Consider the following 19,354-nt stretch of genomic DNA (forward strand, 5'->3'; position numbering starts at 1 on the left):
CTGTAAAAGGGGAATTCAGGAGTGAGCCGTCTACCCTCATGACCATTTATTTTCCACTAGCTTTTCCACTCTTTAAATTGCTGCCATGTCTACAAGATTCCAAATAAATGTTCTGTGGCCTATAATGTGAGCCAGTGTGCTGATGGGTGGCATCTTACACAAGGTGAAAATTAAAATCAGGACTGACTACCCCTTTGTTTTAGAAATGAATTGAAACCACAAACTAGAATAAGCTTTGGATCACTACCAGCGTTTAGTACAGTTGATTATTTCTATGAAATGACTGTCTGAAAAGAAAATGCTAGTGGAATATAGTCAGAGAACAGTCGTGTTGGTCAGCTGTGTAATACAAGAAGACACTTGGATACACCGAAACATACAATGGAGTCCAAAGGTAAGAAAACACTGGGCATTTTAAAGCAAGACATCCGTGCTTTAAGATTGAATTTAAAGATTCATAAGTTTAACGATTAATAATGATGTAAAATGAACATAACTTAAGAACATCTCATTTCTGGATATCATGAATCATCAGGTTTTGTTCATGCCAACTCTAGTGCTGCTGTCATTAAAGCAAAAGAGAGACACTAATTAGTAAGACATTCAGAAATTAATGTACTTTTTTTCAGTTTGATTGGTTGTAATTAAAATTCACATTTTCAAGAATGAAGCCGTTTCACCAGCGTTTTCAGACTTTTAGACCCCACTGCATTTTTTCCCCAAACTTCATACATTTTTTTAAATGGATTTGAACGTTGGTTGGCATTCTGGAGGAATCAAAGGCTTCAAATGATAGAATAAATTGTTTTATTTGGCAAATAAGAAAATGATGTAAAATGAACATAACTTAAGAACATCTCATTTCTGGATATCATGAATCATCAGGTTTTGTTCATGCCAACTCTAGTGCTGCTGTCATTAAAGCAAAAGAGAGACACTAAATAGTAAGACATTCAGAAATTAATGTACTTTTTTTCAGTTTGATTGGTTGTAATTAAAATTCACATTTTCAAGAATGAAGCCGTTTCACCAGCGTTTTCAGACTTTTAGACCCCACTGCATTTTTTCCCCAAACTTCATACATTTTTTTAAATGGATTTGAACGTTGGTTGGCATTCTGGAGGAATCAAAGGCTTCAAATGATAGAATAAATTGTTTTATTTGGCAAATAAGAAATGTATTTACAACGCACACAAGTAAAAACCCTGATATTAAAACATTTGGCAATGTGTATGTATGAACTGACATTAATATGTGCCCAAGTGAGTGATGTTCCACAGTACTGTGGTGAACTTTAACCCTGATCCCGTGGTTTCCTCGATGCGACAGCTATCCTGAGATGAGTGATGTCAGCGCCTTCTCTTCCAATCAGGAGACAAGCATGAGAGGATGATGCTGTGGATCTAGTCTGAGCTAATGTTCTGGATATAATTTGTGCTCTAGGATTATGTCAGGTCCTCAGAAGCGCACTCGTACCCTCCAAGAGTACGTGGTCAGCACCTTGTTCTTCTTCCTCACGATGCAGGTGTATGTGCCCTCATTGATGGCATTTGCCACAATAGTGATGTGGTCGTCTTTCAGGGAAATGTAGCCGGGATGAGAGAAGTCCAGAAGTTCACCATCTTTATACCAACTTTCAATGTAATAGAATACTTTAGGTTAGGACAATCGTAACAAACACATATCTCACATATGCTTCAAAACATTTTCCCTTTGAAAAAACATCCAGATTCCAAACTAATCTTGCAAATCATCAGAATTAACTTCACATACAGGGCCTGTAAAAAGACTTCTTCATGTTTGTTTTACAGCATTGAGTCTCAACGGAATTAAGTGATTGACAGAAAATGACTCCTGGAGGCACACCAATAGTGTACATTTTCAACTCGTGATCGTGTTAGTAGAGACTCCAAGACCTGAAATGGATTGGTCATATAAGGGAGACATCCAAAATGTGTACTGTTGGAGTGCCTCCAGAACTGGGCTGGAAAAAGTGATCTGAAAGATTTACAAAGACCAGTCCAAAATAACAAATTTCATAAGAATTAAACTCTGCGGTACAGTGGACCTACAGAGACCCAGAGTTGCCCAAACCTGATTTAAACATGCAGGAACGCTTCTCACAATAATAATTAAAAAATTCTTAAGATTCACTACAGGTGCATCCACAGATGAATTTAATCTTGTTCTAATGTTAATGAATTTGGATTATTCTAAATGAGAGACCGCATGTTTGGGTTAAGTAATTTGCATGAAAAATATGGCCAGACCAGACAGGTCTCCCTATCAGACAGGAGTGTCCAATCCTGCTTCTGGGGCCAAACGTCCCGCAGAGTTTAGCTCCAGCCAGCTCCAACACACTTCCCTGGACATTTCTAGTGAGTCTGAAGACCTTGATTATCTGCTTCAGGTGTGTTTGTTCAGTGGCTCTCCAGGAACACGTTTGGACACTGCACACTGTTATAAGGGTTTTCCGTACCACCTCACCTCTCCTAGGAATATATTTGTCCCAAATTATTGTTAATGTACATAATCACTTCACCCTATGCTGGAGGATCATGCATTGTGCATTGTCAAGTAAAATGTGTCTTTCTGTGGCTTGAATAAAGTCTGTATGCGTCATATAGAGAGCTATGATAATATATATTACTCTTTCTCTGTTCGTTTGCCAGACCGGTCTTTTTTTTCTTCTTTCAAACAACGAACTTTAAACTCATCAATACCCCTTTGTTCATTCTTGAAGTGAACCTTTGCTTGTTTGGTGCATGGATTAATTGTTCTGGACTGCTTTCTTGAACTGAATGCGATGTGTGAGATACCTGTGCATTGTCCTAGCTGTGGCACGGCTCTGCGCAGCGCTTTTTGTCTGGTGTGCAACCACCTTAATGGGGTGAATATTTCTGTCAAAAACACCAAGTGAAATCCTCTGTGCTTCAATGTTGTAGAACAATAAAACATGAAAACTACTAAGGGGCAAATACTTTTTATAGGCACTGTAGTAAACTGCTTTTCAGAATCAGCATGGGTATGCAAACCAGTCAAAGTTACTATAATAATATGTGTGTAGAAAAGCAAGAACTCACTCGATTTTGCCTTTCTTGGCTGCTATCTTCTTACCACAGCGGAAGGTGAGGTTCTTTCCCTCCACAACAAACTTGTGTTTTGTCCGTGGGGGAGTTGGGGTTGGCGGAGCAGTGGGAAATGGGAATTCTGTTTGAAAAATAAAATGAGATGAGATTGTACAACTGATTATTTGTCCAGAACATAATGGTAACTAGCAGTAAAATAAACTAGCATTACTCCTGTTGTTTGAAAGTCTTTCTAACTGTTCTCTTGTTCACTCCTAGTGTTGCAGTTGACCTCCCTCACCCCAACCATCTCTATTCATAGACCTACTACATTTTTGGAGTGGCAGCATCGCTGAAGTCAGAACATGATGCCAGTGTTATGTACTGTAGGCTGAGGAATCAGACAATTCTCCACTTTTTGTGTGCATTGTTGTAGGTAATCTTATTTAGACTATATATATTTATTTCAATTCTTAAATTGGATGATTAGCTTGCACTAAGTCATATATGACTGCACCATAAGGACTGCCCTAATTTCGCTGTATTGGATAGTGACAATAAAGAATCTTGAAAATCTCTGTGCATCTAAAACACCAAAGCCCACATCACATTTGAATTTTCGTATTCTGTCAGGTGAAAGGATAAGGGTCTACAAATTAAATAGCACACATGCCCACTTGTGATCATGAATGCTTGTATGTGGAGTGTCAACTCATGATCATGTTAGTAGAGACTCCAAGACCTGAAATGGATTGGTCATATAAGGGAGACATCCAAAATGTGTACTGTTGGTGTGCCTCCAGAACTTGCCTGAAAAAAGTTATCTGAAATAATTACAAAGATAAAGTCCAAAATAACCAATTTCATAGGAATGAAACTCTGCAGTACAGTGGACCTAGAGGGACCAAGAGTTGCCCAAACCTGATTTAAACATGCAGTATTGTATGTGGAGTTTGACTGCGCAGTCATAGTATGCATGCATCAAGCATATCCATCCGTGCTCACGGTGAATGGATGGAGTATACGTTAAAAGGCAGTGTTCAAAAAAAAATCAGAACAGAGAAAATTAAGTATACCTGGTTGTTAAAACTGTAAGACTTACTGAAACCCGTCTCTCTGGGAAACTAATGTCATAATCTACAATCTTGATTCGGGTGCAGCTGGGAACTTTATGGGTCTTGCACTTGCCAAGCAGCTTAACGCTTCATTAAAGCTACCTCTGACTATAACTTGTTGGATGGGATGCCCCTGGGATCTGGAATTAACTGACCGGAGTCTCCCTTCATCCTTGGATGACATATTCCACAGATTAATTGGTCCTCTTGATCTGGGACTAGATGGAGGTCTGACTGTTATGTTTCTTGTCTGTTACTCTACCATCCTCTCAAACTACTGCCTGTTATCCCCGAAGCACTACTGACTCTTCCAAGTTGCCACCTTTCTCTGCAGGGTTGCTGGCCTCTTCCAAGGCAGTGCAGTGACTCTTCCACCCAACAGACAATGGGTTGCCAAGCCTGCTTGTGGGGGCTACCATCCTGCAGGGTTTAGCTCAAACCCTAATCAAACACACCTTAACTATCTAACCAATGTGTTCAGGACTACTTAAAAATATAAGGCTAGTGTGTTAGAAAAGGATTGGAACTAAAGTCTACAGAAAGATATATTATAGGCCCTACGACTGTGCCTTTAAGTTGCTTGGAACGTGTCCTACACAAATTAGTCTTTTTCACTTCGTGCTCCAGAGAGAACTGCCATGGAGAACTGCCATCAATGAGGTCCTTAGCAGTGGGTTCAATCGTCCCTTAACATCTCCAGCTGGGGATGGTTACTTTTTTTATAGCAAAGAAGTATGATGGTCTCATCCCCACCATTAAATTAACAGAGGCTCAACTGAATCAAGATAAAGAACCATTACTGCTTTTGAACTTCTTCAGAGTGCAACCATCTTTACCAAACTGGTTCTCTACAACAGTGGTTCCCAACCCTGGTCCTGGAGGCACCCCAACACTGCACGTTTTACATGTCTCCTTAATCAAACACACCTGATTCAGGTCATCAGCTCATTAGTAGAGACTACAAGACCTGAAATTGGTGTGTCAGAGGTTGCGTTTACACTTGGCATTAACATGCGACCTGTATCCGGATGTTGTCCACATACACATTGAAAAGACAAGTGTAAACGTGCTTCTGATCGGAATGTTATCCGATCAGCACGTCCTGGTCCAGAGGTAGTCAAGGACGCATTGTGATCGGATCTCAGTGTAATGTAAACGCAATCCAGCCATCGTGTCTGCATTCGCAGGTCGACATCACCCAAAACGCAGCCCCCTCTCTCCCGATCTGTCGGAAGAACAGTTCGCTAGTGAGACTCGTACATTTATTTTGATTTGTAAAATGTCCCGCTACCACTTCGGGTTGACTTTGCACCGCAGACTTATTTAAATATTGTGTGGGAAATACAGATCCAATCGGTTATCCAGATCGAGAAGTCAGCTGATATTGCCAAGTGTAAATGCGCCGTGTCCTGATTGACTGATGATCCGATCTGCTTGATCAGATCACTGTGATTGCATGTTAATGCCAAGTGTAAACGCAGCCAGAGAAAGGAGACATGCAAAATGTGCAGTGTTCGGGTGCCTCCATGACCAGGGTTGGGAACCACTGCTCTACAACACCTTGTGCCTTCACAAGACTGCCTTCAACATTCCTGCTGGCCATTATGAATTCCAAGTAATGCCATTCAGGCTGGTTAGTGCCTCGGCCACAACTCTGCTCTGTAGCATCATTGAAAAACCCCTTGCCAATCTAGCTACGAAGATCTCTAGGCAGCTACTATGACTGAGAAGGCTCACTGGGCATTTAAACAGCTAAAGCACAAACTCAACTGCACACCCATACTGAACTTCCCAGATCCTCAGTTGCCCTACATGCACTATAAAGATGCCTCAGACTTCAGGGTGTGGAGCTGATTTGTCTCTTATCTCAGAGTTGGCACATGAAGAATGAAGACAGGCATATTTTCTGACAGAGAGTCACAGTTAACTTCCCTATTTTGAATTGAACAGTCACCTTCAACCTAATGGTCAAACAGAGAGGGTTAACCAGTAGAAGACCCTTAGATGCTTGGCCTGTAACAATCAGACTTCTTGAAGCTCATGTCTGATTTGGGTAGAGTTCACTCACAGCACCTTGTTCAATTCCACTGTAGGGTATTTACCCCTTTGAATGCCTGTTTGTGTTCCCCCTATTTCCGGAGCAGGATTCTGAGGTCTTTGTACCATCTGCAGTGCAACTGGTCCAGAGGTGGCAACTTGCCTGGTGGAGTGCAATTACAGTCCTACTGTATATAGATACACTTAACAGCAACAGGAAGAGGTTATTCAGCACTCAGTCCTGCGCCACTACTCTGTCCAGATCAATATGCATTCATCCCATCTCTCACATCATGTATCTTGTTCCTCTGTCTCCAATCTCTACCCCATGTGCCACACATCATCAGCAGTCAACCAACATACACTGTTCATTGGCTGCTGGGCTTCCGACTGCTTGATGGATAAGCCCAGTATCTCTTCCACTGCTGCTACCCAAACTGTGGTTCAAAGAACATCAGGATCCATTCCAAGGAGAGGGGCTCCCGTAAGACTTCTGCCTGAACTGACCTGTCCTGCTACTAGATAACATTATATCTGTGACGAGTGGGGGCGGGGGTGGGGCCGAGAGCCGTGGGAACAGAGCGAGGTCGGTGGAGTAATTGATAATGAGCGACACCTGCACCACTCACCGGTCTCGAGTCCCATGGAGGAGCTCCGGAAGGAAAAAAGGAGAAGTTACGACAGTGAAAGATGAGAGAGGACCAGGCTTGGATTTTATTTTGTGTGTGGCAGTCGTCCGCGAGGGGCTGCCACTTTACTTTTGTTTTGTGTTTGTTTATTTTATTAAAGTTTTTAAATGTTCGCCGGTTCCCGCCTCCTTCCCGAACTATGAACGTTGTTACACTGGCCAGGCCTGGTCCTCTCTCGTCTTTCACTGTCGTCACTGTCGTAACTCCTCCTTTTATCCTTCCGGAGCTCCTCCATGGGACTCGAGACCAGTGAGTGGTGCAGGTGTCGCTCATTATCAATTACTCCACCGGCCTCGCTCCGTTCCCACGGCTCTCGGCCCCGCCCCCACTCGTCACAATATTCTTGGGTTTTTCTAGTTTGCCAATCAAAATGATTGTTTTCACTCTTTATCTATTCATGTTAAGCCTATTCAATACGCTAGGTCTGTTAGACTGTTAGGTCTTGAGCCTTCCTTGTTTGTTAACTAGCTTCTGTGAAAGTTTAGTATTCTTTGTTGAATCTTTAAGCCATTTTTGTATCTTTTGAATGAACACCACAGTAAAGGCATTCAAGATATGTTCAGTTTATACTTAATGTGCACTTACTACTATTCCCAGTAGCTCAGCGGTTGAGCAAAACCCTGTCTGGAAGGCTAAGGTTTGATTCCTACCTAGACCACATGTCACAATAACTTGTTCCACACCACTGTTCCTTTTGTTAACTTGTTTGTTAAAAATATCAACATCTCAGCCTAGTATATAATTTTAGACCCACATTCAGCACACATTTTGCAGAGATTTCTGTAACATTATTTGAATAAATTTTTGATACCTGTCTATTATTGTGGTATAATTAAAAAAAACACATCTGTGGTTATTTGTTGTACATATATTTCAGATGGTCTCTTCCTGTCTAAGCAGGGAATTCTTGGCCAGAATAATCTGCAATGAGGGCCACACTTTGTATTGTTTACATCTGATGGGTCTCATGATTTTTCTATGGACAATTACTTTTTTGTTTTGTGGAATAACAGGACTTACCATAACAGAAGTCACAGCTGGAAGGACAGTGTTTCTGCATGAGTATCCTCTTGCTGTCACAATAACCCTTTCTTGCCCAAGCAGGACAGATAAATAATCGATCCAAACATCCTGAAGTGGTATGGATAGGACAACAAGAAATAAGAAGGTGTCATGTAATTGTAGAAAGGCAACGGGAAGACAAAAGTAATCCAGTTTGTATAGTTATTTTGATGTTTATTCGTGCTTATGAGTAAAATACCATAGAGTCGATGTAAGCCCCAAACCTCATCTTGAGTAATGAGTTTGCGGCCTGTCAATGTGGCGTTGAGGTGCATTAAAGCCTTGCGATTCTGGGAATGCATCAAACCCAGTACATGACCAATCTCATGAGCAGCCACGTGAACTAGATCTGTCAGCCACACTCCTGAATACAACAATCACAGACAGAACACAGTCAGGTCAAATCTACTTCTTCAAATCGGCAGGATTCTGTATAAACAGAACGATTCTGAATAGACAGCTAAACAAAATAACAAGCAGTTTACTATAGGTTTTGATCAAATGTTATTTGCTGCAGTCTTTAAAAAAATACATTTGAAGAAATATATTTTTCATTGTTTGACTGAATGATTCACCTCACTTGTTTCAGTACTGGATGAATCAGCATTTTTGAATTCATTTCTTGAATGAATGATTCAATGACAAATGCATTTTTAGCAGTCACTTGTCGCCACCTACTGGCATAATGTAATCAATGCAATCTTTATTTAACACTGTTACGTTCAAAAGCTGATTTATCGCTACTGTACTCTACTGTAGACATCAGTGTTTATATCCTAAGTAAACTTTTTTCTAATGCTTCTGTGATCATTTTAATTTTGTGACAGAAATATCTGTGTGGTTGTTTGTGAAGTTGTTTCATACAACTGCTCTTTTTGGATTTGAATGTTGCAGTGTGATTGTACTTGTCAAAGCTTTAATAGACATTATCAAAATATGATGTAATATTTATATAAAAAAGAATATTCTCATTTCATATTAGTTCAGATTGTAAACAAGGCACATGCAGGTTCAGTATGGGTTTGATATGATCTGTCTGGTCAGTTCAACGGTGTCTGTATATTTCTTTTGGGATAATGAACATTTCTTAAAACTGTCACAGCCAGGAAGCGACAATTTCTGGACCGCTTCTACAGCAAGTAAACAATCAGACTCCAATTTTCTCAATTCTCACTCAATGGGGGAAAGAGCAACGCGTGCCTTTATTCCAGCTGAAGCGCATGTTTCCCAGAATCCAGTACTCGTCATCATCAAAGTGGATCTCTCCGGTCTGAGGGAAGAAGGCGTGGGCTAGTTCTCCGGTGATGCCGTCGAAACAGTGGTGCAGGTAGGACTGCAGACAGTCTGTGTGGTTTACAGAGTAAAAGCCTGACGAAAACAAAAATGTAACAATGACTAACCATATGACACATCATTGCAGAAACTAACTAGCTAGTCAGGACCATCTCCCGAAAGCTCAGGAACATTGTCGCACATTGTAACAATGTAACTTGTGACCAGAGTTGGCTAATTATGCTTTTGGGAAACGCACCCCAGATCGGATTTGAAAAGAACTTTTTCCCAGAAACACAAAACCACAAACTTGCCTCATTGTGTGTTACTTTGTGACTTTAAATTCCTCTGTACTGCAACAAACAAACAAATGTATTTGATGTACCGATTTTGATGTCGGCCTCTTGATCAGATGGCACCTCACGAAAACTGAAGGGCGAGACATCGCTCCACATAGAGAAGGCCTTGGCTATGCCTCTCCTTGTGTCACTGGCATTCAAAAGATTCCGTGGAAATGACAGCAGTCTGCACAATTACACAAAGCACCCATTAAAATGTGGACAAGTAAACAAGTGAGCCTGGTTTCTCCAAAAGTTTTTTCTCCATTTCTGTCACCGATGGAGTTTTGTTTCCTTGCCACTGTCGCCTTTGGCTTGTTTAGTTGGAGACACTTCACTGATTGCACAGACACTATTGGAGGAGATCATCAATGAACTGACTTTAGCTGAAAAATGACTCTTTGTTATTGTCTTCTTGCATCATTGACAAACTATTTACCTGTTTGACACTGTAAAGCTGCTTTAACACAATCAGTATTGTATAAAGCAATGTACAAATAACGTTGACTTGACTTAAACAAAAAATTGCATTTATTCCCTGAGGATAAATTATTCTGTCATCATCCGCTCATGTTGTTCTAAACTTGTATGACTTACCCAGCCACTATCGAGTATAAAACAAAGTTTTATACCATATAAAGTTTGACAGACCAGGATATGTAAGACGCCAATGACAAATGAATGACATAAATATACTGTATGACCAGAGAGAAACAAATTCTGTACTCATTGTCCATTGGATACACGCATTTGAAACCCTAGAGCTTCCCGACACGTGCAAACATGGGGAAAAAAATTCAATAGGTTATGAAATTTTAACAAAGCAGAAGCTGTGCAGGACTTTCAAACAGAGGGCTGTGATATCGTACAAATGCACAAAAATATAAAAGGATTCTTACTTGTAAGTCAGCTTGAATTTGTCCCACTTCAGTTTCTCTGGAGTGAGCGTGTAGCGTTTGTTTCGGGAAAGGTGAAGCACATGGGAGCGGGCGTCTTTATGAATTCCAATGATTAAAACACCAGACATGAGAGCTTCTTCCTTGGACAAAAAAATCTCAGATTAGATTAGATTGATCTGTGAGCAGGATTTTCCATGAAGGTCTGTGCCACGCTTGCTCCTACAAGAGCGATAAGTCCACTTGTGAGGTGCTTTAAAGTGTGATTTGCTCGAATAAATGGCTTGTTGAGCCAGGAACACATCTTGTATTGATTAGTCAGGAGTGAAAAGAGTGCAGACAGAGAGGAAAGTTCAGTTCAGTTATTAAGTCAGACTTGTTGGGCTTCTCTTCTCATCTTTCAGCCAGACTACTCGACTGTTATTTTATGCTCTTTACAGAACAGTGCATGCAAAGCACTGCAATATATTTACATTCATGCATACAGCAGCACATTAATAGTGCTAAGTATTCAAAATTTTAATTTAAAACGTCAAACTGAAACACCTTATAATGCACAAAAAAAGTATTATCTGGTGTGTAAATAAACTTTGACATTCATATTTGCTCTAGAGTGGCACTTATTTATTCTGGGAGTTTATTATCTGTGATTTTTCTTGTGAAAGAATTTGATCTCTGCTGTATTACTGAGTAGAAGAACTAAATTTTTGGTCTAGAGTGTGCAACCACAGCCCACACATTCACACAGCAAACACAGATGCTATCAACTTTCTGATGCACTCTACTATATGAGTGATCGTCCTAGAAAACCATCACAGACAAACAGCCATTAATATAACTTTAAAGACCCTATGACATTGTTTCCTCTGTTGACGTAATTCATCTGTATGCAAGATCAAGGTTTTTGGTCCGTTTAGCAGAAAGTGAGACTATAGTATTTGTCTCAAAGCTAATAGCCTCAAAAATCCCGTTTTAATTTCATAAGAATGTGCACTGTAATGAATTGGCAGGAAGATGCAAGTCTATGGAAAAAAAAAAAGAAAGAAAACATTTAAATGTCCTTTACTAGCCATAAAAAAAATATATATAGCCTGATTTTTATATTGTAATTCCAGAAGGTATTTGGCCTGAATTTGAACTCAGACGTTGATGTTGAGAGCGCTCTCTGGGTTTCATAAAGCTGTCCAAATTTTTTCACTTCGCTGGTAGTCTGACCTTAAACTAGTGTCTGAAACAGACACATTAAGCAGACATTCACAGACACATACACAAACACAGCAGAGAGCCAAGGAGTCTCTGGGTTAGAAATTGACAGTGTTCAATCCTTTTTGCTTCACACAGAGCCTACAGTCTTCAAACTGGATGACTGCATGGACTAACATGGAGGATTTTCTATACAGGCTGTAATGTCCATTGCTGAATTTGATCTCAGTCTTCTGGAAAGAGTCATGTGTTGATAGAGTGCCAGAGTCTGAGTGTTTCAAAAGGTAAAAAGCGAGCAGACGCCACTTGCAAGCGCTGATAGGAGCAGTAAAGTCAAAATAGCTATAATTAGAGGAGATGGAGACTATTTTAGTCAGATGGGGCAGAGGGGACATTCCTGAACTGACTAGCTCTTAGACTAGTCTTTATATCACATGCATTTACAAGCAGACACGTTTTTTTAAGCTGCACTCTTGGCAAGCAGGACCTCCATTCTTTTTGAATGGAAAATAAATGAAAATGGAAATACATATTTCAGGTCCAAGATAAGTTGACGGAGTGGAACTCCCAAATGACAATGTTTTGGGGCGATCAGCTTGGTGCCTAGTTTAATCATACAATATGTGTTCAGCTACCCTCAAACTCGTGATGTAAAGGAGTTTTGAGACTTGAGTAGGGTCTCTTTGCAGGTTTCTTGAGTTAATGCAACTATATGCCAAAGCAGACGGTCACAGGACTATCTAAAGATTTATTCAGAGATCCCCAGATCCCCATGAACCAAGCAGAAACACAAAGGGTTGGACGTAACGGGACATGAGTGCATTTCAAGAATACATGGACGAGTTATCAAAAATACATGGGCATTACTGCTAGGTAGTACTCTAATAATACATATGAGTCTTCATAAACTGTGTGTCCTGCTCTTAGAGAGCAGATGATGAACAGAGTCATCAAGAGCAATAAGAAATTTGATCAATGCCATTTTAAAGGCATCACTAAATATATACAAAATACGTTTTTTTTTTAGTGGGACATGATTTGGAGCCACATTATTTGCCCAAGTCTGAGGTTTGGTGTTGGTTGCCAATGTCAATGTCAACAAGAATTTCATGCAGCTTTCTGCAGCTGGCACATTCACCGCATCCACTCCAGTCACTTGCAGTTGGTACTTCAGTGGGTTTCCGAGACAAAAGAACATGGAGGCTTAGTGCCCAAGCACCCACTGGATAAGCCACAGAGCTCTGCTGGTATTTCATCCACTGAAAAACCCTCAGTCCAGCTGCAATCTGGATGGTTGCAACAATCTGCTAATTTTCTCATTTAGCCTTTCTCTGTTTGACTGGTGATAACACCTTGAAGTTAGACAAAGATTTACATTTAGCATCTTACAAAAAGTCTACTACACTTGGGATAGAAACCTAATGGTTTATGGAGAATAATGGTGAGGTCTGTGGTGGCAAAGAGAGCCTTGTTGTTTTGGTCTGCGATGAAATCGAATGAAACACAGAAATGTTTGACTACAGACCAACATTTTTCATATATATATAGTGTCTAATGATCAGTGTTGAGGGTAACGCAAGTTACATAATCAGATTACTTTTTTCAAGTAACTAGTAATGTAATGCATTACTTTACATTTACAACAAAATATTAATAATATTAATAATAATAAAATAATATATAAAAGTTACTGAATTCCTTGTATGGCCACTTCAACTCGTCTGCAACGCTGCACAGGACTTGCTCGAGAACGATTTGTCATTTTGTTTTTAGACCACGAAATCAACAATGTCTCCAAAGAAGAGTGTTCCCAAAGAGCCCAGCGGTAGTGAACACAGTGGATGCAGTTTGTTTCTCCGGAGCAGCAACAGAGTTACACAAGTGTGTTTGTTTGTTCCCGGCATTTCAGTGACGAATGCTTGAGAAACAAATAACAATAAAGTCAATAAAGTTTTTGTTCCTGCTTTATTGATGTCGATGTCACAGCTTGCAGACGATCGCTACGTGACAGCTTTAGCTCCGCCCACGACACGCCTCCAGGAGCCCGACGGTTTTCAGAGAGGAGCGTAAAGCTGTCTGTCTTTTATAAATCTGATCAAACTAAAGACTCTTCAGAGATATGAAGGTCAAGTACTGCTCTGTAGGTACTCAAGATTAACATGAGACCTTTAAAGGTAATTTACCGTACACTGAATTACCGTACCGTACACATTGTATTTTCTTAGAATGCTCATTCAGGATATCAGGATTTATACAAGCACAACTTTGTTAATCACATCCATGCCATGCTGTTAGATTCAGGAACAGAAAAAGGATAAATCTCTCTTCTGGAAGGAATGGTCTGTAGGTAGAAGGTTGATCCAAGTGTCTTGGGTTTGGCTGCTTTCCTCTTCATATTTTTGGTACGCTCGAAGAATGATAACTCTGTTCTCTGTAGCACTACACTGCATAGCAAGACATGACAAGACACTGTGACCTACATTCAGTCTCCAGCTCCTTCCAGCATTCAACCGCTCACAAGAATCACAGTTCAAGGTGCTTTTAATAGAGGTGTCGGGACACAGAACCGTATCCGTCAATGGCTGACCTCAGCACAAACAATCAAATGATCTGTTCTTACAAATACATAACGTAATACACAAGAGAGTGACGTGCCAGCAGGCAAGCTCAACTTACAAGGCATTATTTAATCCTGTAATTAGTTCTGCCTTGTTAAAGCCTCTTTCCTAAGCCAAAGCCATAATTCAGAGCCTGATCGATGGTCACGCTCCTTCCATGACAAAGACAAACTAGCATCTTCCCAGCTACCTTTGTGGTGACCAAACGATCGCTTTCCAAAGCTGCGGTTCGTATTGTTCATACAGTTCGGAAGAGCTTCAGCTTCTCTTATTTATTCTTCCATTGCGTCTTCCACAGCTTTCTTAACTGTTGCTCATGTTAAGAATGTCATGAGCTGCCACTGCGGACTGTAAATTATGTAACACTGCTAGATCCAGAAAAGTCTTCTGTGAAATAGAAAGGTCTGAGATGTGGACTGGATAGATTTACTGAGACCGTGACCACTCCAGTCCATCAGTTCACATCTGGAGAAGACAAAAGCTGAAACGAATCAGTCTATAATCCATAATAACACTTCCTCCAGTGAAAAAGTGCATCTGCTGTTGTCTCTCACATCAAAATCCAGCCACATATTTGTTTAGAGCTTGATCTGTGCAGATTTCTCTCCTGATTCAGACTAGTTTTTCACTAGAGGAAGCATTATTATGAATAAAGAACTCCTGTTTTAGCCAGAAGCAAGAGTCTGAAGGAAAACATGTTTCTTACAAACAAACAGCATTTCGCTTCACAAGACGTTAAACGACTCTCTTTCTCACGGCACCCATTCACTAAAGAGGATCCATTGGTGAGCATGTGATGCTAAATTTCTCCAAATCCATTTTGGCGAAGAAACTAACTCACCTACATCTCGTATGGCCTGGCTGAGTGCGAGTACGCTTTCAGTAATGCTTCTGTCTTGGGTGAACTATTAAGTGCACTAAATGACTGCAGAATTCCTGCATACGTCACCAGAGAGCTGCTGTCCTCAGTAGAACATCCAGTTATGACATTTTGATTAAATATTTAGTAAAAAGATTTTTAAAAATGCAGCAATAAGATCTATAACATGCATTTAGTTCAGCTTTTATTTCATGCCGACTAGTGAAATGTGTTTACAGCTCTGGTGAATGGCTCAAAATTCTTCCAGGACGACATGTGCCTCCAAGCACCATGCCACTGTGATGCATGGGGATGCTAAAGGACAGCTCTCTCCAGGCATTACAGACCTCCTCCTTGCAGGTGGCATTAGCGGGAGTGCACTAGTACTCGATCTAGGGAGAGTTTTATTGGACAAAACTTTAGATATGCCTGTGAGTGGAAGAGGAGTTGTTCTGTTTCTTGGAAGAGAAGAGAGAGCAACAACAGTAGCCTATATTTTGAAATATTGTTAAGTGTTTTTCTTAGGGGACACTTGCATAGATTCAAAGTGAAGAAAACGAAAAGCCACAAAACACCAAAAATGCATTTTTGGAGGCGCCAATTGGTGCGTCCTCGAAAGTTTCATAATGTACAAGTAGAAGAGAAAAACAGAAAGAACCCGCAGCACGGAACGCAAACACGTACAGTACGAATGAAATGCAGATGAAGCGTCCTCCCTGCGAAACTCTGGCTCTGGTATCAGCCAGCGGTCGATCCTGGCCCGCGTCTGCTCGGTTTTGTATTTGAGGTTGAGGTTAGTGTGCTGAATCGGACGCGCCGGCCAGACAGACGAGCAGCGCGTTTTAAAGCAGCTCCCCGCGTTGCGCTTTAGTGAACGCCAGGACGCGTCCGTGTTGAGCGACCCTTCACGACTTTAGGTGTTTTATAACTCGAGCGCGTCTAGAGTTATGCAAGGGAAAAGAGCAGCCGAAATAATCGTCCTGATGAAAACCTAATGGCATACCTCAAATCTCCAGGCAGGCAAAGCCGTGACTTCATGCATCCAGAGCCCGAACCCCGCGACCGCGAGCAGAAGAAGCCCTGCGAGGTTCCCTTCTCTCCGCAGACTGCCGCAAACTGCGCGCACCATCTCTGCGACGCCGCCGTCCAAATAACTGCCCTTAGCAAAGACGTGTCAAACCTCACCATGTATTTATTTCCCGTGGGTTGTTTGGCTTGCCATTGGGAGCTCGACAGATGCGCTGAGAGTCCGTGCGTTCCTCAGTGCGCCAGACCGGAGCTCCTCTGCTGCACACATTGTAATGCGATCAATGCAGCTTTTACCACACTTGCTGTCTCATTGTCATTTTTGGAGGATTAATCATCTTTCAAAAAACATCTGCTTTTGATTTTGCCTCCTGAACGCATCACGCTTGCATTTAAAATAAAAGTAGCCCAACCTACCACAAACTGCTGAGCTCTGCATTGGCTTAATCTCAACCAAAAATGTTGTCTTTTTAAACCTTTAAACAATAGGACTTTAAATAGGACTTTTAACATTTACATACAACATACAATCATCTATAGAGCGCATCTGAGTCACCAGAAAGGTTGCCATGCCATGGAAGAATTGCTTTCTCCAAAGCATCTTTCAGTGAGCAGATCTTACAATAACCATGCTATCATTCATGTGAGGAACATTTGAACCGTCTGAAGAGGATGTTAACTACTGGCGAACAATCGAAATCATTGATAACAGACATTTCCTTAAAAGTGTATCAAACATATTCTTCCAGTCATGGATATTGCATTGAATCAGATATCATTCTGAAAATTACTTTACCTGTCAAGAGAGACGCCTCGGTGATGGGGAACATTGTAGTATGTGCAATGAGTATTTATTTTATATACAGGTGCATCTCAATAAATTAGAATGTCGTGGTGAGATGCACCTGTAGGTCTGTGCTTGAGATCTAGAATAGAGCAAATCCAAAGTTTTCTTGGTATCGTTGTTCATGTGTTTTTGTATTCAGCACAACACTCTCTCCCCAGCCGATTGTCATAAATGTGGCGAATGAGCGGAAAAAGACATATGATTGAAACAGAACAACAATAGCCTACAGTAACCTGGAAAAACAGCCAAAAGATCAGCAAGCACAACACACATGACCCCAATACAGTGAGGAGACAATCATCCGAAAGAGCTGAAAGAGTCATGAAAGAGCAACACTAAACCGCTAATTTGCTCTTTTCAACTCATATTATTCAGGTTATCGTTTTCAGGAGCTTTATCAGTGATATTGCTAAAATCATCATTGTTATAATGATTTTATTTTCATCTACTATGGGTGACAAAACAGGCTCGCCAAGTAGCTTCCTCTCAAACGGTTACTGATTTAACCTTTCACATATGATTTTTTTATTGATTATTTTGTTCCTTAAAATCTGTCTAAATGTGTTAAGCTATTTATTACGAAAAAAAAATCACAAAACTAATTATTTTTTTAAATTATGACCTAATTATTATTATAATCATTTTATATTCTAATGTCTTAATTTCTGTTGTGTAGGTTTAACAACACAAAAATAAAAAATAAATCTTTATTAATTAATATGGACTGAAATATATACAGTATATTCCGATTATAAAGATTTTATTTATCAATTAACTTCTATTAACTAAATCAAATCAACATTTGTTGTGTGTGAGCACACTACAGCAAAAGAGAAATAACTGGCTTAAAACCGTTTTTGGTTGGTGAAAATACTAATGGCCGAAGACTTTTGCACAGTACTGTATACACACATACTGTATATATATATAATTATAAACAACTGGACAATATTTAGATCACATCTGACAGAAAAAATGCTGTAATGGATTATTAAATGATTCAAATGTACAAAAAAATAATTAGTTTTGTTTAGTCTAAATGGATGGTTTAGCCACAAATAAAAATACTGTCATCAGGTTTGTTGTTCCACATCTGCATGAACTCTCTTTCTTCTGGGAGCCATAAAAGACCCTGACTTTACCATTGACTTGCATTCTCAAAACCTCTTCTTTTATGTCCCACAGAAGACTGAAAGTCACGCAGAAACTAGCTTGATTCACACAGCTGTGCTGTAGCAGTATTTCAGATATTCCTGCATCATTACTGAAAAGCATACATATGTGGCAAACACGTACAAATGAGGATGCGGCTGGTTTAACTCTCGCAGCATCTAAATATAATGCATTAAATGTCCAGCACAGGTAGACATGAGGTGGTTTTGAAGGGATCATCTCAGGGTTTCATCATTCTGACTGTATAGGATTCTGGCTTTATCTGCTGCCAGGACTCAGAGAAATGTCTTCTATTGAATTTAACGGCAGTTTGAAAACCAGCTTCGGTGCATCTCTGCCACAATCCTGTATTATGTTCACCAATTGTATTATTTTTTTGAAGTCTGATTCCAAGCTGTGTGTGCTATATGAAGGCGAGAAATTATCGTATCACCTCTTCTTTTGCCACAAACTCTTCTCACTTCTTCTCCCTATACTTCCTTATGTCTTCCCTTTCTTTCCTGTATCTGCTTTTTCATTTACCCCTTAGTTCCTGCTCTAAAATGTATTCATGAGTACTTTAAAGTCTTATTTACAACCTCACTGCTTCATTTCTCTCATCCGCCGCACGGGCCAAACCCTTGCTGCTGAATACTAAAGAGGTCTGAAGTGTTTCTATAGGAATACCCTGTCTGGAGTCAGACTTCCCATGTTAAAGTTTGCCACGTTTAGCAGATGAAGCGCACTGAAGGACTAGCTGAAATGCAGTCAGTTCTGAATGAAGATTTAGAAGTTCTTTGACCTATTTTCTACTGAAGCGTATATATTAGACAGACATATTAGTGATGGTCATTTGAGTGCAGGCTAACTGCATCAGGAATAGCCTGGAGGCAGAGCTGACAGTGACACTAGCGCTCGGACAAATGCTGGAATCAGACATTCACATTCTTTGTGCCTCACTGTTCACAATCCATCAGAAACTAGTCCTTTTACTGATATACTCACCTGATTTCCAAAGACATTTCTCCCATTTCCACTGGTGACATTTCTCCCATTTCCACATCACTCCGGTATCACATACTTGCAACATGTGTGTGTGTGTGCGTGTGTGCGCGTGTGTGCGTGTATGTGAGTGTGTGTGTGTGTGTGTGTGTGTGTGAGTGTATGTGAGT

The 19,354-nt window shown here is 40.4% G+C and overlaps 1 protein-coding gene and 1 long non-coding RNA gene across 6 annotated transcripts in view; one reads left to right on the forward strand and one right to left on the reverse strand.

The window, feature by feature from the left end:
• Positions 1 to 837: 837 nt before the first annotated feature.
• The window catches only part of LOC107575165 (matrix metalloproteinase-23-like), a 19,129-nt gene continuing 612 nt past the window's right edge, over positions 838 to 19,354 (reverse strand). Inside the window, exons 1-9 of one of the 5 annotated variants that reach the window (XM_016261582.1) lie at positions 16,161 to 16,641; positions 10,481 to 10,620; positions 9,629 to 9,768; positions 9,172 to 9,339; positions 8,171 to 8,335; positions 7,930 to 8,040; positions 3,084 to 3,210; positions 2,820 to 2,900; positions 838 to 1,633 (exon numbers count right to left, since the gene is read on the reverse strand). In XM_016261582.1, the coding sequence (XP_016117068.1) occupies positions 1,459 to 1,633; positions 2,820 to 2,900; positions 3,084 to 3,210; positions 7,930 to 8,040; positions 8,171 to 8,335; positions 9,172 to 9,339; positions 9,629 to 9,768; positions 10,481 to 10,620; positions 16,161 to 16,286 (1,233 nt within the window). In that variant the 5' untranslated portion in view covers positions 16,287 to 16,641 and the 3' untranslated portion in view covers positions 838 to 1,458. Of the gene's footprint in view, positions 1,634 to 2,819; positions 2,901 to 3,083; positions 3,211 to 7,929; positions 8,041 to 8,170; positions 8,336 to 9,171; positions 9,340 to 9,628; positions 9,769 to 10,480; positions 10,621 to 16,160; positions 16,642 to 19,354 lie in introns of those variants that run through there. The other 4 variants (XM_016261586.1, XM_016261585.1, XM_016261584.1 and 1 more) reach the window with 4 other exon arrangements.
• The window catches only part of LOC107575168 (uncharacterized), a 20,083-nt gene continuing 6,127 nt past the window's right edge, over positions 5,399 to 19,354 (forward strand). Inside the window, exon 1 of the long non-coding RNA XR_001607816.1 lies at positions 5,399 to 5,410. This is a non-coding gene — a long non-coding RNA (uncharacterized lncRNA). The remainder of the gene's footprint in view (positions 5,411 to 19,354) is intronic.

The sequence above is a fragment of the Sinocyclocheilus grahami genome, unplaced genomic scaffold, assembly GCF_001515645.1.
Source record: "Sinocyclocheilus grahami isolate Dianchi unplaced genomic scaffold, SAMN03320097.WGS_v1.1 scaffold2492.1, whole genome shotgun sequence".
NCBI lineage: Eukaryota > Metazoa > Chordata > Actinopteri > Cypriniformes > Cyprinidae > Sinocyclocheilus > Sinocyclocheilus grahami.